The following is a 27,995-nucleotide window of genomic DNA, read 5'->3' on the forward strand; positions in this document are numbered from 1 at the left end:
TTTACAAGTGCACAACTCAAAATGGTATTCTAGACGTTCAGTTCAAAGTTGCCAACACAATATGAACTTGTCCGCGGAGGAAAAAAACCTCTTCTCTGATATTGTCTTGTAATAATATGTGGATATATATACTGTGGACTACAATAATGTGTTATTCTTTCAAATCTGATTTCAAAATATAACATATGTAAAACAGAGAAATAAGTGTGTATAATGTGGTTTGAACAGACGTATGCATACTGTGTACAGCCTGTTTGAATCTGGACACTAAGCATGTTCTACTGCTGTAATAATAGGGATTATAGTCTCTCTGCTGTCAAAGAAAACCAGGTAAACGTATAGGAATATAAACGTGGATTGTGTCTTTGAGTCCTTGACATTCAATTTGGTTCAATTATCAGTTTAATCTGACGTATCAGACACTAAATATTGGATCAAAAGCCCAATTGCTGGGAAGACCGTGCCATAGAATAAATATCAGTCGCTTGGATACCCCTGTCTCAGGCCTATTTTTAGCCCATATGTGTGTGCGCACATGCACCCCACGTGTGTAAGCGTGACAGCCATCACTGGGTCGCCTCCCTAACTCTGTTGACAGTGGGTTTTCAAAGAGCCAGCAGCTAAAGCCTAATATGATTACTGTCTTTGCGAAAAAGGCTGGATAGGAGGTTAAGGGGTGGGTACGGCTCTGTGTGTGTGTCTTTGTGTGTGTGTTTTTGTGTATGTGTGTGTGTGTGTATGTGTGTGTGTGTTTGATGTGGCATTGTGTGGAGCCTCGTTGTCATATAGCTCTCTCACCACAGCTTGTCCTTTCAGCTGTGAAGGATCAGCTCACCATAGGCTTGTGATGAAGTGACTGCATTGCGTGCCTGCCTTTGTACTGTGCTTCCCACTGATAATGGCTCCTCTGTCTCCCCACAGCTGAAGAGGCCAAGGAACTGGAAGAAGAAGAGTCAAAGACAGGTCAGCCAATCCACACCTGGGCAACCTCAGCCTCCGCATGTATCAGGGACCTGCTGTATGTTTGAGCTATAGCACTGCTGCACAGGTGCTTGGGTCAAAAGCTGGTCAAGAAACACTTGAAACTACAATAGTTAAAGTTCCACATCCTTTAGCTATAACCAATATTGAAATACTAAAATATATTTTGCATTCAGCAATCAGAGCAGTGTAATGATGCAAGGCTGTAAACACTGTCAGGAACAGGCAACAGTGCATTTTATCCACTGGAGCGTGGATCAAGTGGGCAGGAACACCACACTGAGCCTATAAACAGGGCAATTAATTGTACACGTTCAAAATCCCAGACTTGATCTAGAATTCTAATGTTATTTATTTGTACTGTGCAAAGCATGAGTTACATAGATATCAAATAATACAACCCACACACAGTTTAGCCTGTCTTCTTTAAAAAAAGAAGTCCAGGTGTGGCAGGATGGTAGGGACCCAACAGAACAAGTAACTGAATGTTAACTTTGTATGCTGAAGTGTGAGGGAACTCTGATGAAGCATGAGTGCACGTGAGAAACGCTACCAGCTTCAGGCACTGGATCCGTTCAACACAGCAACCCAGTGGCATAACTCTTGTGTGTGTGTGTGTGTGTGTGTGTGTGTGTGTGTGTGTGTGTGTGTGTGTGTGTGTGTGTGTGTGTGTGTGTGTGTGTGTGTGTGTGTGTGTGTGTGTGTGTGTGTGTGTGTGTGTGTGTGTGTGTGTGTGTGTGTGTGTGTGTGTGAGGGAGACGGGCGCACTAATTTAGTGATGCCAACAAGCTGTTTTACATTATACGTTCCCCCAAAGCTACAGCTATAACAGTGAAATCTATCTTGTCTATAAATTTAATGGTAACAAGTTCCAAGTTTCACAAAATGCCAGCAATAGCGCTGCCGTGTCCTGCACTCAAATGATCCTGTTTACCGAGCCCAATTGATTTTGCAGTCCTGACTAAAATGTGTGATGCATAATATTGTCACAAGTTGCTTTTGAATTTTTATGATGAATCATCCAGCAGAATGGACAGACAACACCTGTGACAGTCCCTGCACCACTTAATGCTACACAGAGTCTGGCAATTGCATATTTTTTCAAAACTTACTATTTTGATTCATTTAGCAAAGGCAATGCCCAGAAGGAGCTATATAGAATTGTTTTCCCCTCAGTAAAGAGACATTTCACGACTGTTCAAAGTCAAGCATTTATGGAAATAACAATGACCAAGACTAAGATTATACGGCCATACTAAACTAGAGTGGTTCTTCCAGCTAAATGTTAAATTCATGCTGACATTCTCACAATGACAAGTATGATGTTTCAGAGGAAAGAGTAAATAGCTTTACTGTTTACTTTGGGCTAAATGCTAATGCTAACATGCTCTCAGTGCTAATGCTAACATGCTCTCAGTGCCAATGCTAACATGCTAATGTTTAACATGTTCAGCAACTTAGTTCAGCATTTTAGCATGTTAGCTGATTACCCTTGATCACAAAGTGCACCGGAAGCTGGAGATGTTACTGGTTGCCTGGCAACTTCATGGCAATAAAAAGACTCCAGCAAGTTGAAAGAACGGCCAAGAAATATTCAAGCACATAACCCCTGTAACACTGCAATGTGTTTTTTCTTGCAGTTCTGTTTTTGTATGGTTTAAACAAATGAGACATAACAGCTAAATGTTAATCAGTGAGCTTTAGAGACAGATGGACAGAGCCAGGATGGATGTCTACACCTGTTTCCAGACTTTCTGTTAAGCTGTGCTTATCAGTTGCTGGCTGTATAACTTCATATTCATCATACAGACTCATGAGTGGTATTAATCTTCTCATCTAACTTTTGGCAAGAAAGCAAATTAGCATAATTCCCCATAACTCAAACTGTTATTGTTATACATAATCAGTATAGTTCACCTATATGTCAGGAGATTCCTATAACTTTAAAATAAGTTATAGATTTTGTTCTCATTACTCATCTTTTGCTTTTCATAATGCTAGTTAACCAGGCCAAAATGCTTCTCTGTGTGCTTCTTTTTTTATGTTGAGAGTGATGTGATTTCTTTCTTACCGTGACCCTATGAGCCCAGAATTAATTTCGCTATTAGCAAGCACGGCAAGCTTCTTCTGCCTGCCCGGCCTCAGCGACTAGCCCTCACAGTCCTGAGCAGTTCTCCCCCAAGCGTTAATGTCATTAGAGTTATTCATTTGACTCCTTCTATAGTCTGATTGAATTATTTAGCCTTTCTGTGAACGGCAAAGTTAATACCATGCGATTTTAATAAGCTGAGAGGTGAAGGAGAGTCTCTGAGTGAAGGGGGACAATGACTTTCACTCTCTAATGCCTCTCTCATGAATGTTTCAGAGAGATCTGTGCAGCCAGGAGCAGGGTCAGCCATCCCACACACACAGTGGTGAGACTTGTGCTGCATTTCCACTGCATGCTACAGGACAGCTCTACTCAACTGGATTCACTTGGAAATGTTTTTGGGGGTTTTTTCTTAGCAAAAGTTGTGTATAGTACTTTTTTTTATTAATCACCTCTGTCAAGGTTCGCGACATGGGACATCTTGTACAAACCCACCATTTTTATATTGCCAAGCTACCATCATTAGTGACCATCATACATTTTTTATTCACTCGACACAGTTTTTCCAGAATGCAATGTAGTGCAAAACTATGCTGCACAAAACCTACACTACGGCAAACAATTGAGGAAGTTCAGACGTTCCTCTGTTTGGTAGCCGATGAAGGATACAGTGAATGTTTTGTTGAAGGTGATGTCCCCGCAGAATCCCGCCTACGTAGATGGGGGTACTACCTGCAGTGGAAAACGAAGAGCCAGGGCTCATAATGCTGGGAGACTTTAGTATGCTTGTACTCCAGCGACATGGCAGCAACTTGCAGCCACCTTTGCTCCCGCTGCCTCTCGTCGTCGCCCATGCACCTGGTTGATCCAGGAGGACGTTGTGGGCGGTGAGCTGGTTAAATCAAGCTAATGATTCTGCCTTCTGAGATCACTATGTAAGCACTACAGACAGGAAGCTTTGTTTTGCCACCTGGCTCCTATTCACTGACAAAAGCAGAGGTTCCTGCATGAGACAAAGAGGCTGAAATGAGCCCCGCTTTAATAAACCCAGGATGATGGGGAGCAACGGTTGTGTGTTATCTTAATGAGCTGTCCAAAGGAGACCATGCCTCCACTTTCAAAGCCAGCCTGATTGTAAGAATAACTAGTGATAACTAGGGACCTGGGCTCATTCATTTGCAATGGGCTAGGATCCTTTTGTTGCCTTTACGGCGGAGGCAAATAATGTTTAACAAACAGTGGAGCTCAAACTCTGGATTTATTTGCAGGTGCTAAAGCCAAGAGCAAACCCCTTCACACACACTGACCGGTCTACACATACACATACATGCAAAGGGACACACACACACACCACACCGAAAGAAGCACCGGTATACCAAGCAGCAACTTCCAGGTCTGAAAAGCGAAGACTATACGTAAATGTCTTGCAATCGTACTTGTTTTTTGCAACTCGTCTGGTTTATGAGTTTATGGTGTCAATCGCTAAATTAAAGTCTTCAATACAGCATGATGTTCATTTCATGAGTAATCGTCCCTTTCAGAGTCAAAATTGACGACGCAGCAAGGTATGCTTTAGGGCGTGGCTAACTTTTGATTGACATGTCTGTTTTTTTGTTTTTTTTACCACTTTAAACCGTAAACAGTCTATTTTCATTTCATGAAAGTTAATTGTACCTTACTTGGTTGTCTTTAAATGTCCTATTTAGCGTAAGGTTGTACTTAGCTCCAACCTCTCGTGTCATTTCTGGTTGCAAAAAGGCAAGATGGCGACGGTAAAAATGCTGAATTTCGGGGCTTCAAAATGGCAGTGCACAAACCAATTGGTGACGTTACAGTGAATACATCCACCTCTTGTACAGTCTATGTGCTACACACTAATCTACATCCACATGCATGGATGTGTGCAGTGGGTACACTTCTTGCTGGCTTCATCCCTCACCTACCCACCTTCTCCCTGGAATGTGTTCAATAATCTGAGCATGATGTGCTGTTTAGAGTGGGCAGCAGTCACACTAGTGCAGCTCCTCCTGACAGCAACTGGCTTTAGTTTCTGTGCACTAGCCCCTGTCTCCCTAAATCCGAGACTCCAAGGAGTCAGGCCTTAGCAACAAGGAGGAAGAGAGGGTTAGTCAGTGACCCAGTTCTTTCATAGACAAAGAATTGTCTGAAAGGACAATTTGACACACCCTCTGAAAAGGGAGCTTCACGCGAAAAGCAGTTTTCCTAACCCTTCTTAACTGGGGCAAAGTCCCATGAAGGTGGAAGGTTAGGGAATATCGGGCCGTATAAAGCTTGAAAGCACAAGGAAGCCACACTCCTCACCATATTCTGGTTCCTTCATGCAAAGGCCACTACTGAAAGATGGATGACAGTTGCTAAATCATATTAAAGCTTCAAGCCCAGTAGCTCATCACCCTGAAAGATTTTAAGAAGCTAGCTTGCTAAGTCGGTGGAAAGGTGACTCTTGAGCAGACAGACAGAAACAAGGACAGATGTACCAGAGACAAAGTCACCTCTGTGCTTATTATATCCCCCTTTCTGTCCTGTCTATTGAGTTATTCACATAGTAATGAAAATACAGCACCTTAATGTGTGAGGAACATAATATACATCCTATGTCTCTCATGGGAATCAAAGTGTCGCATCTTGAGTGAATGAATTACCTTATTAAATATTTCAACACAGAGTATGGCGGTTATGTATGTGCAACTGTGGCTCAGCAGTTGGGTTGTCCTTCAATCAGAGGATCTGCTGTGCTGTGCCTGCACTATATGAATGGGTTTCAGTGGTTAGACAGTTCTGATGGGCAGGTATGGTAGCCTTGCATGGTAGCCGCTGCCATCAGTGTATGAATGGGTGTGAATTGGTAAATGACATGTAGTGTAAAAGCACTTTGAGTGGTCATAGGACTAGAAAAGTGATATACAAGTACAAGTCCATTTACTATTTACCATGTTCTCTGGAATAGCATATTTTTTATTGCCTCAGGTATTGTTTATCCATTATACATACAGTCAATTTGAATATAGTAACATCCATTTATCCATAAAAACAGCATGGTAAAGAATTTAATAATTTTAAGCAACAAGTAACAACTAAAGAAATAAATGTAACAAATTAGTTTAGTAAAATATGGTTATTTTTTAGCACTAGTAGCGCTATGGAGCAATCATTTTACATTTTACATTTGCAGGCGCCTCAATTCGCATCCTGCAGTTGGTTTCATACTATTCCACTGGCAGACGGTGGCAATATTGTGGCGTAATAGTTTCCCGCATAGAATGTAATTTCAAATGCAGTTTGCCAAAAATACCAGGATGTCCTATTCTGCACCTGGTCACATTTTGCAGCATGCAAGCCAGCATGCTTTGGTGGCTATTCTAACCCACAATCCCCTGTGCAGTGGATAAATGAGCAAGATAGTCAAAGTTTCGAGGTGCAACGTACTGCATCAGTAAATACTGTGTAAGGGCAGCTGCAGTATGTACTAAAAGTAGAAAGAAAACATATGCAGTTAGAAACACAATGAGGGTTGCAAACAGTGCATGCACTATTTAAGATATTTTGTTAAAATTGGCTTTGCAAATCCGGAAGGAAATTAAATCAACATGTTTATACCTAAAGGACACTCCCATTGGGTTTTAGTGACAAACACTGAATGTAATCTTTTGAATGTTTGCAAAAAGAAAACTCTACAGGGCACCTCTTAAGTTAGTTTGTTTTTTCTTATTTTCTGTGTCGATATAAATGAACAGCCCAATCCCAGCTACAGAGTATAGTTTGCAGGTGGTTGAGTTATAAATGCGTACTGGAAAAAAACAAAACTTTCTAGACACATGGCATTACAAGCCCAAGGCTTATTTAAAAAGTTGCATAAAGTATTCTTATAACATAACCCAGTTTGACAGACCTGCAGGTCACTAACACACCATTCCACATTACTTCAGTTTGAATTGAGAAGGCCTTGGAAAGCAGCCCCCAGGCAGCTCTGCTTGACATGCCCCCCCTTTTTACTGGCAGCACATATTCAGCCACTGGGCTCTCCCAGCGGTCACACATTACTGACTAAAGATATGTAAATAGAACATTCATGTTGCCTTCATTATTAGATGTGGGTCACTGGATAACTTCAAGAGCACTAATTAAAAAAGCTCCGAGCACACCACTGCTTAGTAGTTGCACACACACTACTCAAGCACTGCACTCATGTTCCTTGCTGGTTCAGCACCGTACCATAAGCTTCATGTTTACTACTGTGTTGTTTCTATGGGTGAACCCAGAGAGAGGGTGTTGTAGGTTGAAGGAGAATCGCATGAATCATATACATGTACCGTATTTTCCGCACTATAGGGCGCACTGGATTATAAGGCGCACTGTCAATGAATGGTCTATTTTCGATCTTTTTTCATATATAAGGCGCATTAAGCGAAACAAAACAGTCAGTCAGTCAAACTTCCTCCACTTCCGTACCATTGATTCATTAATGTTGAATTCTCTCGCAGCTGCTCTATTCCCATGTTCTACTGCGTGACTGATAGCCTTGAGTTTGAAGTCCGCGTCGTAAGCGTGTCTCTTGACAGGAGCCATGTTGGGTCCTTATACACACACACTGTAATATTATGGTGAAGCACAGTATGTATTACTCCGCGACGCTCCTGACTACGGTAGCCGTAATGCTGCTGCGGTGCGGCTTTGTAGTTTACCAAAGTCGTACTAAAACATTTTGACAGAGCGCCGTGTACCACACAAAACCGCTTCGAGGTCAGTAAACACAACCAGAATTAATCCATATATAAGGCGCTCCGGATTATAAGGCGCACTGTCGTTTTTTGAGAAAATTAAAGGCTTTTAAGTGCGCCTTATAGTGCGGAAAATACGGTAGGTTTCAAATAACACTGAATTCTCTAATTATGTACAAAGTCTTATTTCCTGTAGTTGCTTCTTTCTAGTATTTCAACCTTCAACATGACAAAGGGTGAGATTCCAAAAGGGGATTTTCAGTTGCTTAAAAAAAACAACTTTTCCTCTCTCCTTTCCTCCGTCCTTTGCTTTGAGTTCGGCAAGGAACTCATCAAAGATGTGCTGCACACTGAGCTACTTCTGCAACCTCTCAGAGGTTATCTGCTGGTCCGTGAGGAAAAGGCCAACTGATCATTGTCAGAAGAGATAGAAGAAAGAAAAAAAACAGCTCCTAAATCATTTGGAATAATGAATGTTGTCACAGTTAATACAAAGCAGTCAAAGCACTCAGAGTGCTGTGCATCACAACCACAGGCTAAACCCACTGCTGGCTGGTTTGCATATCAGACAAAAGTACCAGTGTAAGGAGTGCTTTTGTGAGAAGACAGGGGTGCTGTAGGAGTGAAGGCAATCCTTTTCCTGGGATGAGTCCCCCTGTACAGATGCCATTTACATCCTCCTGCCATCCAACCCCCCTCCCCCCCCCATTCCCCCTTCTGTCATGTAATCTACGCTCCTCTGACAGCACAGCCAAGGCCCGGTGGGAGAGTGCCTATCCATCTCACTACCCCAATCTGCCTCCCCTGTTTGGTTCCACATGAGCACTCAGCTGCTGTGACTAATTAAATAAAGCGCTATGCCCTCTGCTTCCTGTTAGCCATGGCAAGGTTGGTGCACAGAGATGGAGCAGAGGAGGAGGAGGGTTGCTGAAGGAGGAGGGGGACGCGATAGCAACAACCAGGCCTGTAATGATGCTTTGGTCCATGAGAGAATAGACAAAGTTACATTAATGCTGGCAGGACCACTTTACCATCATTGTATTTCTCACAGAACTTTCAATGACAAAATGTTTTCGAGCTGAAGTATTTATTCTTGTTTGTTTTCCTCTGTTTCAGCCATGACATTACTGAACAGCTAAGGCAGAGAGAATAAGGGTGAGTATGGGCTAAATGTTTATTCTGTGTGTCTTTAAGTACACCTTTGTCTCTATGTGTTGCTCAGTAGTCACACTTTTTTTTTCTGATTATCCCAATTGCCTGGTATTCTCAGCAGTAATGCTCTGGAGGACACAGTGCCTCTGTAGGATATGGGTAAGTGCTGCTGTAATGAGGCTAGTCTGCATTAATTCAGCAGACAGTCGGGGATATGGGAAGTCTTGACATTTTGATTTTAAGGAATCACAGGGTCACTGGCTGATGTGACAAATCAATTTCATTTGATCAGGCATGCAAAGCATAAATCCCCTGGCCTGCTCAAAGCCACTGTAAGAGTCTGATTAATGGTAAACATTTAAGTGTGAGTTGTGTCCTTCTATTTTGTTCTGTCTGAAACTGTGCATATTTTCTGTCAAACTCATGAAGTTTTCGATCTGCCAACTTTGTCTTGTGAGTTGCTGTGGCAGACCATTTTGGAGTATACAATACGAGCCTTACATAATAGGTTTAATAGCATGATTTGTATGGATGTCTCAGTCGAATGTAACAAGCATAGAGAGAAAGATATACTCAGGAACTTTCCCAATATCTCCTTTTTACCGGTTGGCATTGGTCACAATGACATTGAACACCTTTTCCGTGGAGAAAAGCCTTCAGTTTTGTTCTTTGCACAAAGAAATAATCTCCAGTTCTAATATTACTGATGCTATTGCGTCCCACTAAGCCATGCCTGTAGCTGCCAGTAGCTCACCAATACATGTATTGGTTAAAGCACTGTTGGTTGAGTGACACTTGAATACAACATATATCTATAGAAATATAGTATAATAAATATAAAAATGTCCCCAATTGTAGCAACACAAAGCATATTTTTCAGACAGATTCTTTGCTCAGTTATCAAAATCTACAAGAAATATATGCTTATTGCAACAAATATATATTTCTTAGAGTTAAAAGGCTAAATTGACTCTGTATGTGTACTGTGACCAGGCATTCAGTACCATGGACAGTTCCATTTCTCACTCAGTAGAAGACTGTGCTTGAAGGAAGGTGAGCAAGCTAATTCAAGTGAAGTTGATATTGCTTGTTGACATGGAAAGATTTCCTTTTTTGCATTTTTGATGTTACTGAAGTGTCCATACCCAAGAGGCAGACAGGAGAGTGCTTTGATTTGGATATATGTCTGGGTACTGGTGCTGTACTGTACTATGTGGATTGACTCACTCATGAATGGCCCCTGGCAGGTGTAGACTGGTCTGTCCTCCCTGTTTTAGCTGCTATTCAACACCATTTTTACAGACCAGAACACATCCGGATGTCGCGTGGAGAGCGGGAATATTTAATTAATAGGGCCCTCAGTTATGTTACGGTATTTGCGTATCATCACCTTGCTCAGTCTCCAGTTGTGAAAACAACTTTCTCCTGACCATGTTTAATTGTTGGGTGGCTAGTTGATTCTCAATGATGGTGTATATTTTCCCCCACTTATATTGTCGACTGCATAGGTGTATTCCTTATTTTTTAATGTTTCCCGTAAGTAGCAGGCCGACCTGGGACAGCGGTATAATAGAGCTATTTGGGGGAAAGCTACAATGCTGTAACCACCAAAGGACTTTAGTCAGGAGGCAAAGGGAGTTTTTTTTTTTTCTTCTAAAGATCAAAATATTTTTGTCCTTTTTGTTGTGACATGGTTTGCTGATATTTTTGGAGACATTTAAGAGGCGCTCCATCAATTTTGATTTGAAAGATAAATATTGAAGTTTTTGTCGCTCCCCTTGCCCCCTGACTAAAGCTGGAGTGATAACAGGAAGGTGTAGCTGGTCTGTCTTTTGTCAAAAAATGAGACACAATTTTATCAATTTAGTTATTGGACGATTGGAAATGTATTCTGCTAATAATTGAAACGTGTACTAGAAGTCCCCACCACTGTTTAAGAGTCACAGTTACTTCACTACTATGTCACATTAACATACAACATACTGACACTGTGTCTGTTCACTGTTCCTCTAAGTCTTCCTTAAATAACCAGCAGTTTGGTGTCAGTGGTGTGAATACATTTTATTACTAGGCTGGACAGTTACAGCTTGTTTTGATTATACCCTGACTGGTCATTGCCATCAAGCCGCAGCGTGCAGAGTGTGTAGAAGATGGTGGAAGGTGCGGAAAGTCATTTCCTGTAACTAGCAAAAAATAAAGTCTGTAGCAGTCAAAGAGAGGTCATTAGTCTTTACTGTAGTATCCACTGACCTTCACCGAGACTGTTATTGCTAGGTAATATCCTGCAAGCCCCTCAACCTCTCTGCTGCTGAATCATCCCGGATCAATTATTCTACTATTTGTGTGGCAGTTTTTCCATCGATTAATGCATTTATGCGGAGCGCGGCATATCTTATTTAATAAAGCAAGGCTCTGCATTTAATTAAGTTGTTTTTAGAGTGAGGCGGCACTTTGTTTTCATAAACCTTTGCCTCATCGATACATGTGTTCATTTGTGACTTATGTTCACCCACTCAAACTTTTATTGTTTCATTACTGGCAGCCCAGCACAGATAACAGAGTAAATGACTATCTGCAGCACAGTCAATCTTTTGTAGATTGTAGCCATCGTTAGTGGCTCTGTGTGCAAATCGTAAATACTACATACTGATTATTATGGCAACTTTGTGGTTCGGGGAACTTAGACATTAGTAGACAAAGTCATGTTCAGTGAATAAAACTTTCCCCTGTTCTCCTACTAAGTACAGAATTCTGTAAGCAGGCTTTAAAGGAAGGATGTCAGATTTTCTTTATAGGTAATCTTGATTTTATACCCATAACCTTTATGTATGTAGCAGGATGGTTGGTTGCACAAATGTACCTTCCACTTCATAATGACCTCATAAAGAGGTAACTCTTTACAGGCCAGGACCACTGAGCGAGCCAGCTGGTTATTTTCCAAAGTTCTCTTTTTAGTTTTAGTTTACATTTTCCTAGTAGAAGGTCACTCAATGATTGTTGCGTAACCACAGTGTCGAGTAATGCTGGTTCCAGCAACATTTGCAACACAGGGTATATCAGTCTTGTTGTTCTTTGGGCACAGGAGTTGGTGCGTGACATCACACAACTGACTAAAAAAAGAGTTATATCTTTGAAGTAACATTGTCTAGAGAAACCCAACAACTTTCCAGGTGAAGTTCTGCATTGACTTTTGTTCGTAATTTTCAATGTTCTTGTTCATTTCCATGTGTAAAGGGTCAATAGAGAATGATATTGTGCAGAACCCTGTCCTAGACACAGATGGCTGCAAATGAGAAGAGAGTAAATATTCAAAGGCAGACATGAAGGGAATAAAGAAATGAGGGGCAGCATGGACTATCCCTGTTATCTGCCTGATGACTTTTGAGGAATTGTAATGAGAGATTCCTTTATTTCTCTTTTTAAAGATAGGCCCTATAGGTGCAGTTAGTGACACTAAATGGTCCTTTTCCAGCTCTTTCAGCAGTGTTGTGAAATATTGATTTGATATACCCCTATACACTTAAACCTTGAAGAATATATCTCATTGTTATAGTCGTTTGCAGTAATAGCTCTGGGTTTACTCTGTTATAGTTTTAAGTACAGGAGGCAAGGCAGTCTATTCTCAAAGGCTGGGGACAAAGTGAAAAAGGGGTTTAATGGAATGAAATTCGAAAGAACACGAGTCTAAATTAAAAGCTTGCTGCAGCTAGGTATGAAAGATGGGACGGAGCTCCCTGATAACCAGTTTTTTTTTTTTTTTGTTGGAGGGATTAAGAGGGAAGGACTAGGAGAAACAGGGGGCTCCTCTACTTCCTTTCTGCTGTACGTGGCATGTGAGGCCCTGCAGACACTGATGATGTCAGACAGGACGCTTATGTTGGCCTCTCTCCAGGGAGGTGTCTTGAAGAGGAGTTTGACTCACTATTCCAGTATCTCTGATCTCTGCATTATTTATGCTTTTGTCTCAGACATTTATCAGCATTTTTATACCTCGCAGCCTCATTCTACAGTACATCTCCTGTGATGGAATAGGCCGCAGCAATGATAGTCTCTGAGGGGGAAGCCAATAACTGAATAAAGTAGCTCATATTGATATCAGAAAACTGTAGAATGGACAAGTGTGCTGCATATAGGTCTCTGCATACTGTTGAGCACCTTGGCAAACATCCATTCACATCAAAATAGTACATTGAAAAATAAAATATAATGGGGAAAATGCTGTGCTGGCTCCTCTTTCTTACCTTCATATTCATTTTTGAGACATGAAACTGGTAATATGCGAGCTGCGGTAGGAGTTGCGCAGCCACTGAATCGCTGATCAATGACAGCTAATGAACACGGCAGGAGTTCTGCTCTGTTTGCCTCTCGACAGAGAGCTGCCTCCTCCAGAGAGCTCTTTTTCTCCTGTTTTTTGCCAGAAAAGCACAGGAGCCTTCATTGAAACCAACTGCCTCTGGGCTCAATTAACTACCATAGATTACTCATAATGCAGATAAGAGACTGTGTACAAGATCAGCTGTGTGGCAAGGTTGAAAAACACACACAAATGGTGCATGCATGGATACGTACAACTGGGACACTGTGGTGCTGAGACATGCCATCAATGTATAGTTGAAAAAAAAACCCTGCTCCACAAAAAGGGCTATAACAAGCAAAATAATGTGCTTTATCCACTTTAATTAAAGTGATTATCCCAATAATGAAACAGATGTTTTCTGCTCGCACAAACAGATATTCTTTGCAGTCATTTTTATGGACATCAGATGGAGCAATGAAAACTGAGGCTGTCCTGAATCTATAGTCTCCACGATAGCCTGTAGTTCCGTTAAGCGTTGCATATATATAGACACAAGCAGCAATCATGTATGTTTTTTCTATGTTGTTGCCGGCTGCATGGTGATGACATGGTTTGCTTTTTGTGTGTTCACCAGTCCATGGCCCTTGTAATATCATATTAGCATCACTTTACATCCCTGGACCCTCTGCTGTTTTGGCAATGTGATGATGTCTGGGTCTCTAAAAACTCAGAATTTTTGCACATTGGAAATGTTATATTCATGGCAACCAACAATGCCGAGTATGGTTTTAAAATCTAAATGAGTCACAAGTAGCGGTTTTAAATGAAACCCAGCCTATTGTTTTACAAAGGATAGCTATCAGAGAGAGTCTGTTCAGCACCGGAGAATTTACAGATGGCACAAATCTAAATACTGAAGAGTCCGTCTCCCCCCCCCGACTGTGATGGGAATACGCATGCATCATGTTGCTTATACATGGTGAGATGACTTTTATGTGTAGCTTTTTGAAGTGTGCACACATTATCCTGAAACTGCAGGAGAAGTGGCACATGCTCATATAGTGGGAGTTTAAACCTGCATGTCTCTGTATGCCGACTAACTGCTTCAGTGTTTCTTATTAGTTTGTTTTTTTACCGTAGACGTAGAGTAGCTAACGAGATGAGGAGGACCATGATCAAAGATGCAGATCAAGCTATTCGAAATCAAGTGCCCAGAAATGATGCTGTTGAAATGCACTTGATGATACCGATTTGAGTGTTGCCTTTAAACTAAACCATCAGAAGTGTTTTATTGTGTCGCATGCAGCTAAATATTGGTGCATTAGTGAATATTTAAGCTGCCACTCGTTTAAAAATCAATCTTTTACTCCCATTTGCTCTGCTTGGACATTATTTCAAAGGACATGTGTATTCAGACCACTGTTAATAACTTTTGGCTTTTTTTTTGTCTCATTACTGTCTCCAGTTTGAGCAATTACCTGATTGTCTGTGTCATTTCCATGTCTACGTTTTAGAGACGGCAACAACAAGGTGTAGAGACGCAGTAGGGTATCAGCAATAGTGCATCGGGTATCAATGGCCGAGTGGTATGAAATGAATCCCAAACTATTTTACACATCATGAAACATTCTCACATGCAACATTATTCAAAAATCGTTTAAAAAACCAAAAAGATATATTTGCACAATGCAACTGAAAATGGTAACTGTCCATATACTATGGTTTGTTGTTGTGTTGTCACTGCAAAGTGCCGATTTGACCTCCATGCATACCGATGATGGGCTAAAGTGTGCAATGAAATGGGGCTGAATGTAAACCCATCAACATGTCACAGTCCTTGAGCAGCTGTCAGGTCTTCTCCGTTCATCTTATAGGGTGACAGTCACCTTCATGCTCCATCAGGGAGCAGCACAGGTGGAAGAAGGACGTTCATGAAAAACCTGTGCGACTCTTAATATTCATCTAGATTAACATCCTGAGAATATTAGTGGTTTAGGGTAAATGACTGACTCTCTTCTTGAGGAGGCTGGCGTCCCTCTGTGAGCACAGAATAAACTGTGACTTATTTTACACTCCTTCTACCTTCCTCCTTTTCTACTGAATCACCTCGCCTTTGGGGCTTACCACAGGAGTCTCTTCAAATGATCCTTAAGACTGAAGTGGAGAATCAAGATTAATGCACTTTCACGTCCCACCCAGGCTCCAGGGGGGAAAAAAGTCTTATAATTAACACCAGGGGGCTGCAGGTTGCTTTAAGAGAGAGGTCGAGGGTGGGGTTCTTTGAACCATAGAAAAAGAGCTGATAAAGGTGTGAGATTTTTCACAGGGTGATGTATGCAGTTACTTTGGAATAGTAGTGGAGGGGTAACAGAATTGCCTGTCAGACAACTCACTCCGGCTTATTGTTATTGGGAAAAAGTGGATGGGCCTGTAGCAAGAGCTTTGGCATTTCTGCATCATTCATAGTGATAATTGTTATACGTTGTGACCTATGTGAATTATCACTTGGGCAGACGACTTAACTTTTTTTCCCGGTACCGTGTAGGCAACCCATTCTCATTCCCACTCGTCACTTACATACGGTACCCCTTATGATTCCTTTCACCTGGATAGTTTGGCTCGACTAGACTCACTTTTGGTACAGGGTCATTTTCTGTATTTCGTTTTTCACTGGATACCCCCTCAGTCTACGCAAAATTCTCAGCTTATCTCCGTAGAAACGCTGTGTTACATTGACTCGACTTCATCAACGCCATACTAGATGATTTTTTTCAGTGGCAACCCTACAGGGGAACGACTGCACTTTGTTTATTGAATGGCTTAGTTTTGCAGTCTGCAATTATTGCACAGGTTCTAGCAGGATGACAAGTCACCGTTTTGTACCAAAAAAAATCTCCATTTCGCGTCACTGCTTGCGAAGGGAATGTTAGCTAGTTTACAGTGAGAAAACATGTTTGTCTGTATACCTGATGTGATTTTGTGGTGATATTCAAGGTTTCATTTTAATTACTATGTTTTTTCTACTTATATGAATTATTGCACACATTAAGATGTAAAAATGAATAGCTCTGTGAATTAACCCAAATTTCTTTATTGTTATTATCTAACCATTTGGCAGTACCTACGCAGCCCACTAGAAGGTGCTCTGAGGCCCACCAGTGGTTGAGAATACCTGAAATAAGGCATTTGTTGTAATGTAAATGCATCCATAAAAGCAGATCTTTGAACAAGCTATGAGTAGTATCATTATCCATCCTTGCACAGAGAATTTGTCAAGGTGTGTTTGATCATCTGGTAATGATCTTTAAGTATCACGAAGTTTAGCTTCTTTCTCATTATCCTGAATACTTCTCCAAGGTTATTCCCCAACATTTACTTTCATAGTCCCATGCCTGCTGTTTGTCTTTGATAGTTAGTCTGATTGTTGTTGTTTCTGTCTGTGCAGGCCTGCTGTTTTTAGGTTTTATGTTCCACCCGTATATAAATATAAAAACAGGGCACAGTTACCGACAGGGAGAATGAAAGATGGCACTTACATTTCAATGTAAATGAGGAAAGAAATGGGCACAGTGTGGATTTACAACGGTTCATTAGATTGAATCCACTGTGCCGCTGTATCTTTCACGTGAACAATCACCTATAGCCCGAGCAAATTAGTGTGCAATCTCGTGAACCAGCTGTAAATGAATCCGTCCATCAGCTCCTGTCTCAGGTGTTGGAGAGAGTGCGAATGGTTGTGCACCGCCTCGGCTGCTTTGGATTCTCAGACGGAGAGAAGCTGTTTGTTAAACACTTAAGTTGGAGTTTACTTTCTGATTGCCTGTGTTAACAATCCCAGACAAATTCTTCTTTTCTTTTCAGGCTGGTTGTTCTGTAAGATTCTAAATGACTGTGCTGCAGATGCTCATCCAGTTTCTCCATAAAGGTCTTTCATTTCACCTCTGACCTCTGGACCCAACAGCTAGCATGACTCCTCTTTGAAATACAGATCATTAGATCCCCCAAGGGATATGTATATGATGAGACATTTCATGTGTGCATGTGTGTTGTGTTCATTTGGGTGACGGATGAGTTGGCAAGTGGAATTACCCTCTGACAGGGAGCAAATGGAAGTGCACTTTCAAATCTAAGGCTGCTCCGTAAAACAGATATTCTCCTGCAAGTCTTGCAATATGCAAAGACTCAAATAATTTAGAATGACAGACTTTAATAACTGTTTCAGTTTTTGCTTTGACGTTTTGAAGCTGTTAGCAATTCCCCTTAGGGTTTTATGTAGGATTTAACCACATCACACTGGCCTGTCATGTGTAAAATGTAATAAAGGGATGATAATGATTAAGAGGTAGGAGAAGCTCACTATCGGAACTATTTTTGTCTCTCTGTGATGAAATATCAGGATAGACAGAGGGAGCGCTTCAAATGTGAGGATACATGCGCGAGGAGACAAAGCTAGTCAACTTTACAGTATATCTAAATCAAAACGTGTACTCATGACAGGTTTAGACAAGTGCAGCTATGATCTTAATGGGATACAGAGCCTGAGCAGGGTATTTCATGTTGGATATCTCACCAGGAAGCACAAATTAAAACGATCCACAAGTTCACTGTTTTCATTTAAAAGTCCAGTCGCATGCAGTCATAGCCGACCGGCTTGAATGATGTATCTAAAAGCCGAACCTCCAAGCATATAGCCGACTATATTGCTTTTAAAAGCTTCAAGTAGGGGAGCTTCATGTGTGACATAATTAAATTCCACCCAAGTTAATTCAAACTGTTTAATGATGCAGGGAGAACAATTTCTTTCGCTTTGCCAGTGGTGGGCTGGTCCGCAGGGGCTACGAGTGAGAGGAAGCATTAGAAGTTCAGAAAGACACTCGTGATACAGAGGGGAGGATGTGTAGATGGAGACAGACTTGAAGGTTGTAGTATCCTTGGAAACGCAGCTTCCTGTTGGTGTGATTGTTCATTTAATAATGCAAAATTCCCTTTGTTTTTTGTGGATTTTACTTTTAATTATAAAGATGCTAATAGACAATTATTAGTAATCTGCACGAGACCAACATTTTAGTAGTGGGAGTGCCTCTGCTTTCTGTAATTGTTGGGTTTGCTGTCAGTTACTGTAACCATACTGCAGTGTTTCATTATTTTTCAAAGCTAATAACCTCTCCTACGGTGAACCGCCTGACATTATACCTATTGTGTTTTTGTGTTTTTTTTTTTTTTTTTTTTTTTTTCCCAGGAGTCGGGGCTCCGTGGCGGGGAGGAGATGAGTCTCGCGGGTAATCCCACTCCATCTATCCATCAACCTGGAGACTATTTGCAGCGTCCCCTACAGAATGTCAAAGCCTCGCTGAGCGGCAGATGAGTCCATCATCCTCTTTCTAAGACTTTCCCCTCAAGTTTCCATCAAAACACATAAACACATCATGTGGCGTCATTTTCTATTGCCCTCTCCCTTCCCTTTTCTGTCGATGGAGGGTCGCGGCGGTGAGCGAACACAGTTGAGCGAGGTTGTTCCATGCAGCATGCAAAACAGAAGCTCTTTTTGAAACCCACAGGATGTGACAGGATCCTTTCTCCGTGGATGACATCACTCAGTATGGGCTGTGATGGGGCATGTGCCAGAGATCTCCTAGGAAGTGAGACAATTAAAGAGATGACCCTGCCTCAGTTGCCATCACTGTCTTTCTGCCAGAGAGAGAACTTGGCTCTCCCATTACTCCTGCACTTGCTAATTAGCGTCTGTCGCTGGAGTAACTTGTACCTGTCAGTGTGTGCCGCCCTCCTATATTCAGTAACTTGAGGGAATTGAAATTGAATGCCAGCTAAGCTCCAACAAACTGCAAATGGCGCATGGGATACACCCTGATTCTCTCACTGACCTGACAGCCTTATATGTAAGAAATTGTTTTTAATGAACACAAAGTATCGCAGCAAGGTTTTTACTGCTGGTGTGGAATGTTTCATCTCTTCCAGACGATTGGACGTACTGGTCGTTTTATTGCATTTTTTTTTATTAAGCTACTTCAGCAAGTCCCTGTGCCATATGTCCATGTATGAATGCCAAAGCTATTTCTGTTCCAGATAACCCAGTGCCTATTTACATTAAAGAGACATGGTGAAACTGCCTGGTCATTGGTAATTATTGGTCCCATTCCGGGGGCCACTTTGTGCCTGTTCAGGCAGAACAAGGTCGAGTTTATTACAGACATTTCTTCACCCACAGGATTAGCCATGCTGCTCAAATTCATCCTTCCACTTTTCCATTAGTTGATTTATCTGCCGACTAGACCATTCTACGTAATGAGCAAAACATGAATTATGGTCAAAGCAATACAAATATTTCATTTACATGCAGATCAACACTGACATGTTGAATTGTTCCAAGTTAGATGCAGTCCTATTTTAGGGCTAATCCCTCTCTGTTTGCAGATGCTCAGTCATCCCAAACATTTTACTTGTTTTGAATAATGGATTTTCTCTGTGATTGTTTGTTGCTGTCATACGCGAAATAGCTACTTTGCATCAAGTCTGACTTATAAGTAGTGCAGAAATACCTCCCCAAACACACACACAGGCACAGCAGCACACGCACATGTGTCTTCCTGCTAAGCTGGATGAGACTGTTGATCAAACCCCAGGCTGTGCCCAAACGCACAGATCTCTCCTTACAGTAGCCCTTGACCTTGCTGTGTGTCCTCGTGGCCCAGACACCCGCCTGAAATTAAATTACAGATTAGTGGCTCCAGGCCCAAAGAGGGGTTTATTTGGTTGGCCCCTCTCTGAGAAGTGCTCATTCAGGGAAGGAAAAAAAATGTTTTGGGATTTAAGGAAGTAAACGCCTGAAAATGTCTGGAAGACATTTTCTTTTGACTGTGAGCGCATGAGCCAATGGTCCCCTAAAACTGAAATGTCTGCAAATACTACTAAATCTTACATTGTAGTTAAGAAGGGACATGGGGCTAGTGGAAATTTGGGATTTGGGAAATGAAAAATTGGTTTCTTGGAAGCAAAATAAAAGTAAATTAGAAAGAAAACCAAAGTCGAACTGAAGGAACTCTGATGAAACAACAGCTCACTGCTGAATGAACACCTTGGGAATTAAAAAATCATTCTTGTGAGACAAAAGGAGCAAATGCCAAGCCCTCATTAATTTAGAAGTCTGTCAAGCCTTTCAGAATCCTTAATACCAATTTACATTCACTTCCAACAACATTCAAATACGAGTGACCATCAATTGGTTACAGTAGGAAAAGTGAAGTTCAAACAACTCTGTTAATAAAGTTACTACATGCAACTTCTAACGTAAGAAGAATAGGTTCAGATTTCTTACTAAAAAGATTGCCTTTGGAAAATTCCCACTTGATTACTGAAGCTTCATATTTGCTTCTCAAGTTCAAACACCCTGAAAGCTGCTAACGTGTTGTAGCGGTGTTTGTATGCAGATACAATGCTTACTGAAATTTAGAGGTGGTGTGAGTTCATAAAAGTCAGTAAAGAAACCCAAACAGAGGCAAACAACAGAGATTTGTCCTAGGCAGCACAGGTTCTGGGAAACGTGTGTGCTCACATTGGCAAAAAGAATGTGCGGGTATACCAACGTTAAAATACTAGTTAAAACTGCCATGCTCTTACATATAATCATACTTCACGTACTAAGTTCGAGCATATAATTGGGAACACATCGGTCGGCGGGTTAATGGCCAAAAAACACAGACTGAACAAACACTGCAGCTGTCAATTTCACTCAAATAAAATGAGGCAGAAATGTTCTATCAATGCAGACCGGATCAAGCAGTATCTTGGAGCGTGAGAGAACACCGATGCAGCTATTTTTCAGAAAGCTCTTCACAATCCGCAGAGCTCACATACGCTGGCTCAGACTCTGGTCCAATCATGCCGTAGATTTATATTAGCACTTCTGCTACTCTGCATTTGACTTGATTTGAACATGAGGTCCCAATAAAGTAGTCCTCTGAAAATGGGCCAGATGTGCTCCTAAATTTTAGTACACAGTAAATGCTTTGTGTGCTCTTTAGTGAATATCCTCCTTTATCTTTTCTCCCCAATTGTTTAGTAGATACTTCAACGTAAGCATTTACATCCTTTCACTATTACAGGAATCATTTCTTTCCCCTCTATCAAAAAGTGACTGCAGTCAAATGGAGAGGAAGCAGCTGTCAGCTAGTGGGCCCATGTTCTGTTTGGTTCAGGACACCTGAGGTCAGTGGCTCTCAGTCCAAGTTCTCCGCGCCCAGAGCTCTGCTGGTTCTATTCTAGCAGTCTAATCAGGGACTGTTTCACACCAGGGACAGCAAGTGAATGCAATTAAGCACTCGGTAGTAAAGAAGAAAACCAGGACCGGGATTGAAGACCACTGCGTAATTGGTTTATTCATGGAATGGTGGGATACTCTATCACAAGTTATCAAGGTGCATGTAAATAGCTTGGGCTGTGGCCAGTAATCAGTTAACTCTGGATGTAAGCCCGGTGTGTAAACACTTACTGCGAATTCTGCTCACTGCGAGCATCCTTGCATCATTTTTACGATCTGCTGGGTTTGTTTACCGCTTAAGGAGGAAACACTGCCAGCATTTTACGCTGTTATATTTCTCCTGAGGAGGTTCGATAATGTAGTTAGTATGCAGAGGCGGGAGCGAACATAAAACAGGCAAATCAACTGAGATAGCGATCCACCATTATGAGGTTTTGAAAGCTGATGCTGTGACCAATATTAACGCTCTGAGAATATTCATGTTACCTTTATAATACATGAATTAATTAATCCAAATTTAATTTGAAACATTTCGGAACAATCAGCTATTGAAATAACTTCCAGAATAACTATGTGATTATTATAATATGCTGTTTCTGTGGAATTATTATAGGATTTCCAATAATGTCAGACTATTCATCAAGTTCTTTATAAGGTTTCCAAATAGGAAAACTAAAAAATAATGTGCGATAGAAATATTGTATAAATGGGTAAGACACAAGTACAATGATCGTTATAGAAGTGGGGTTTTGGGAGTTAACGTAGTATCAGTGCAGACAAATTCAGACAAATGTACCTCCATGTTTCATTAATCACTTTTGTGGTGCGATGACACATTCATGTTTAAAATACTGACCTTTAATTATACCTCATTAAGCCAGTAAGTATAATGTGTAACGATAGCTGGGAAGAAAAGCTGTACGTCCCTACTCGTATATCTTCAAGGACAAAGGAGTTGCTTTCGAGGTTAGATCAAAATTCCTTGAGTGAATCACATTGTGAAAGTAAGAAAAGAACCAAAAAAAAACTTGAAAGCACCTGAATTCATAACCTTCTGATCCTCCACCCTGAATGGCAAGCAGCCTTACTGGGCATGAGATGTTGACATAAGGATTTAAGAGAGTGAGAAAATGAAAGTTACTGTTGGGAGAGCAGAGCTGCACTGAAAGAAGAAGAGAAAATTGAAGTGCTGAGAATTAAAGCCCCAATCCAAAACTTTCAAGAATACAAGCTGTGAATATGAACACAGGGATTTTTGTAAAGCCTTCAGGTTGTGCTGTCACGTCAGTCTCTTTGATATCTCTACCATTAAAAAAACTGCGTAAAGACAACTAATATTCGCAGCAGCCAGAGAGAGAATAAGATCATGGATCGGCACAGCAGTAATAACATGGTGGGCGTTTTACTGTCATGGTGAAGAGGGAGATGAGCCTGAAAGAAAAAGCTCTTGGTTTGGCAACAGATATCTTTCCAGAGCTCTGAGTAATTCTCTGTAGTGACAAAAGGGATAAGTTTGCATGTTGAATCAGAGCTCAGACTTTGCTCCCCTGCTACTTTGCATCAAAGGATGAGATGGTACGGGGCATCTAATCAGGATGCCACTGGGAAACTTCCCCTTGGAGATGTTCAGGGCAGGTCCAACTGGGAGGGGACCCCTGGGCAGATGAAGAACACAACGGCCTGGGCAGGTCTTAGGATCCCCCCGAGGTGGCTTGGGAGAGATACATCTAAGCCAACAACTCTAGGTAAGCAGTGTAAAACTCAAGCGTTTGGCTATTCTATAATGTCAGTTGCTGAGAACTACCGGGTCAGTATGTACCGCAGTTCTTCATCTAGTGCTCTTTTCTCTCAAAAGGGTTTTGAATCTCATTTAACATTATTAATAAAACATTTTACTAATTTGAGCTTTAAAAGTACCAAGCATGTGGTCAGTGTGATTAATAAAGTCTGCTATAATGATTTGAGGGTTGATAGCAAAATTACTGTTAAGTGCCATTTAATTTTGAATTTAAAATCAACTTCTGTGAAAAATGTTAATGGTTATCATTAAAATTGCACAAATGACCATGCTTTTTTTTGTCTGACTGACCCACTCCGTTGAAGTCCATCCATTTCTTCACGGTCAAAAGGAGCTAAGACCAAACTCAGTATGACCGTATCGGGGAGATAAAACGATCAACACTTCAGTGTAAATTGTGAGTATTAAATTGTTTATGTAATTATTGGTAAAAAAAGTCACAATGGGAATAAAATCAACCTGAATTTTGAAATGCACCCGGACATGAAAGATGAAGGACATTTTCCCCATCAGCAACTGCTGTTCCTTTATATACTACACTCAAAAATCAAGCACACATGCACTCATATCAGTATGCAATCTGCACAGACTGCCTACCTACACATTTAACAGGTGCTAACTGCACCTGACCTTTTTTTCACTTATTCTGTTGAAACCTTGGCCACGGAAATTGGCACCAATCCAACTTTTGGCTCCTGCAAAATGAAATAAAACGTCTGAAGCCCCCCCGCTAACTGAACTTGGCAGGAGAGTTCATCAGAATACCATGATTTGCCAAACGGACGAGTCGCAGCACATGCACTCTTCACCAACATGAACGTGTGCTTTTTTCAGTGCGCTGCAATTTCAAAAATCATTTATGTTCTCTGATCGGTGTTCTGTGAAAAATGCAAAGTCAAATTGTGCCATGCTAAACATGTTAGTCTCTGAAGGAGCCAGTAGAAAAGAAAAGTTCAGCTGGTCGTGGTGTATTCTGTAGAATCGACATCAAAGACATGTAGGTGCAACTGGTACAAAGGATAGTTGAGCTGTGACCATTGGGCACAGAGGGGTGGACCCCTGGAGTGGCACAGTATACTATGTAGGTGACTGTTGACTGGAAATCCCTTGATAGTCCAGTAAACATGAAAGGAAATACCTCTGTAATGAAGGTCCATGAAGTCAAAGGTCCAACAATCGGGAAAAACCCATGTGCATAGAAGAAATTCAAAGCAGTCATAATATATTTTTTTACATTTTTTCACTTAACTTTGCAGACAATAACACCGGTCCCAAACACAAAATGTACACAAGTAGTTCTTACAGTAGGATTATATGAATGAACATACACATCTTAAACAACAGATACAGTTTTACCCAAATACTTTACCCAAATACTGGAGGAATACATGACATCAGGCTCAAAAAGTATACCAGGCATCCATTTCAAAGGTTTTATAGCTAAGATATTCAGCCACGAAATCCTAATCAATATAACCCAAATTCACGACTCAATATTTTCAGACACTTCAGCCAATCAAAATGCTCCAAATCCCGTTTATTGCACCTTTAAACGTAGCAGTCAACGATCAGAGAGCACTCGTATGAATAGCTTTTGTAACTGTCATATGGGTAGTTATGGAGGGCACATAGAAAAAGAAAAACAACATGCAAATAACTGATGAAATTGTGAAAAAAATAACTGTTTCCTCTTGACCTGCAGGAGATGAACTTGGACACAACCCCACTCTCTGAGTAAACTACTATTACAGTCCAATTATTTCTCACTAGGCTCCAAAAATAAGGTTTGGCTGAATTAATTTGATCCTCGGATAACAACACAAATAGTATATTATGAAAGTTGTATAACACAAAAGCTTGTATATTTTTGTGAAGCCAACCCCAGTTGCTTTACCTGAGAAAACTTAGTCAATATGATATAATAAATGCACTTGGAGCAGACTGTTCCCTCCTGCTAGTCCATATACAGAATATTGAATACACACAAGATCTGGTTTTTATTTGTCTCCCAACTGTACTGTATCTGCTCAGAGTTTTAATATTTCATAAACAAAGATCAATCACCTAGTGCGTCGAAGAGCAAATAAGTAATGACACTCCTGCCTGGCCAATGAAAACTGCAGCTTTTATTTGACTCCGCCGTTGCATATTTGATTTTTCTTCTAAATTCTGTTTAAAATCTCATTACCTTTAATCAGGATGAAGTGGTATCTTGCTAGATTCTATTCCCTTTTCAAAACAGCTTCCTCAGAGGCCCTGAAGTAAATCACTGGTCCAGACTTTAGAAAACAAAAGACAGTGCATAAGCAGAGGCTTATTTTAGCAACTGAAATGTGTGCTTTGTCAGACTCATCCAGTTGTGCTGGGCTAGGCCGTCCCTAATTAAAGTGTTCTGCTCTACAGAGTCTCTGACTGGTCCTGGGCATGCAGAAGCCGTCTTATTCTTTCCATCCATCACATCTACTGTAATTACTTTTGTTTACAGTGGAGGAAACGGCAGCTGTCTGATTAGAAGTTATTGAGGAGATAACTCATAGGTAATTTAGAAATGGCGCTCAACTTCTCTGCTGGATGCAGATGAATCATTTCCTGTATGAAGTGTGGGGACGACGTAGAGACGCTCACGGAGAACGACCCAGACAAATTACCACAGGGCTGTCAAATCTCCAAACCATTTTCCTCTCGAGCCGTACATTGTTGTTTTCTTCCAATGGTGATGATGATCTCTCTTTTCCTGAGGCAGAAATAAAAAAGTTTGCAAAACAGTGTAATTAGTTGCACACCCTGTTAAAACATTTTTTCTCATAAAGTGAAGGAATATTCTCATTATTATATTATTTTGAAGGGGCAATCTTAGGTATTTTATGCTTTTTGTGAGATGGATATGGAGATAGAGGATAATAAAAATCTATTTAAATTGTGGATTGAACGCACATTAACAAACTGAGAATCAACTAGGAGTCCCACAGTGTCATCATTGGTTCTCTATGACTCAATGTTTTACAGAATGCACTATATGACTATGCAATATCCAAAGATTGTCATAAAAAAAACATGTCCTACTGTGAAATGGATACTGAGATGTCCATTACTGATATAGAAAATGGATGTGCATTATCAAAATGGCAAATCGATACTGCATACCCACTTCCAATATGGGAAATGGATCCTGCAGCAGAGATGTGATATAGGATTTATTTTTTTAAATCCACTGCAGATTTGGAAAATACTGTAGATATTGCCCCAGTATTACCTGTATTTTAGTTGGATTGGTTATTAAATTTAGCATATTTCACGCAATGAACAAAATGTATAAACAGTCAGATAGATGCAGCAAGTTTTACTTTTTTCAAAATAATAACTTATTGATGTTGTACACAGTGATATATCAGTCAGTTATAATATATATCAGGAAGATACTGATTAAGCTTACAGCCTGTCAGTCATGATGTAGGACACAGATTTACATGGAAGTGAGAATATATATTGTCATGATATTTTTCTAACTCTTACAAATTTGCTAAATAGTAATAACATTACTGAAATCCATGATTATTAAATATTTGCACATTAATCAAACAAATGTATAGTCATTTATTGTGATATCCTTTTCAAACAAAAAAAAGTTGGCATATTTTCTGTCTTTCACCTTCTTGAAAGATGAAAAACCACACCCAAGATGGAACTGGAGGTTACATACAGTGTGGTCGTCAAGACTTTCCTGTTGTCCTTGAGAGCTGAGTGGGTTCACTCAATTAATGGCTGTAATTGGACTGTTTGGAATATCAGCACTGCTAATGTTACTTTGACAGTGATTTAATTTGACATGTTAATCAATCATCAACATAGCTGGAGCACCCACTAATATGTTAACAAGGGATATAAATAGCATTTATATTGCATGCTGACAACGGTGTAGCACACAAGGCATTGAGTATGATCATAATATATTAGCATTTTGTTTATTGATTTATTTTTTGCTCTTTCATCTTTAGCCACTGCGCCAGGGGTCGTTGTCTCAGCAATGGAGCCGGAAAATAAAAGGAAATGTCATAAAATAAATAGTACCTGATAAACTATTGTATTGGTGTACCTGTCATGAGTACTTTCAGCTCTTTGTACTGCCTCACTTTAGTCATTGCTTGCCCTTTTCATTTCCAATTTAGTGCATCTTCATGTTTAAAAATTATAGCTCAAAACCAGTTTCAATGAACTTTCTGTTCGTACAACAGATTCCCTCCGTCGCCAGAGTGTTAGATTAATTACTTTGTTTTAATGGGCCCAACTACTGGGTACTAGTAATTAAAAGATAATGATTGTTTCCTTTGAATGTTACAAATAAAGATGCACAAACTCATTTGTGCTATTCAGGTTGTTCAATAAAAGATTAGTCCCCGCGTGGGGGTGGGGTTAAGGGTGGGGGTGCTGGGGCTACTTGCTATTTCTGCCAAATTATCTATGCCTTGCTGTGGTGTTTCGTTGCTCCCAGCGATCCATATCAGATAAACTTTGGATTATCACTCTGGATGAGAATAATGAATAAACATGTGCACTGGCATTCATCTCCATGACCTCTTTCTCTATGAATAGCTGGAGAAAAACAAAAGTGAAGTAATTTAAGTTTTATATTGAGGACTGAATCACTTTTTCCTACATGTTGACAG

General features: G+C 40.6%; 1 protein-coding gene across 1 annotated transcript in view; it reads left to right on the forward strand.

Moving 5' to 3' along the window:
- The window catches only part of cd276 (CD276 molecule), a 64,585-nt gene extending 45,214 nt beyond the window's left edge, over positions 1-19,371 (forward strand). Inside the window, exons 6-8 of the mRNA XM_054614897.1 lie at positions 922-963; positions 8,926-8,964; positions 18,498-19,371. Coding sequence (XP_054470872.1) covers positions 922-963; positions 8,926-8,948 — 65 coding nt within the window. The 3' untranslated portion in view covers positions 8,949-8,964; positions 18,498-19,371. The remainder of the gene's footprint in view (positions 1-921; positions 964-8,925; positions 8,965-18,497) is intronic.
- The last annotated feature ends 8,624 nt before the right edge of the window (positions 19,372-27,995 follow it).

This window comes from Anoplopoma fimbria, chromosome 2 (genome assembly GCF_027596085.1).
Source record: "Anoplopoma fimbria isolate UVic2021 breed Golden Eagle Sablefish chromosome 2, Afim_UVic_2022, whole genome shotgun sequence".
NCBI lineage: Eukaryota > Metazoa > Chordata > Actinopteri > Perciformes > Anoplopomatidae > Anoplopoma > Anoplopoma fimbria.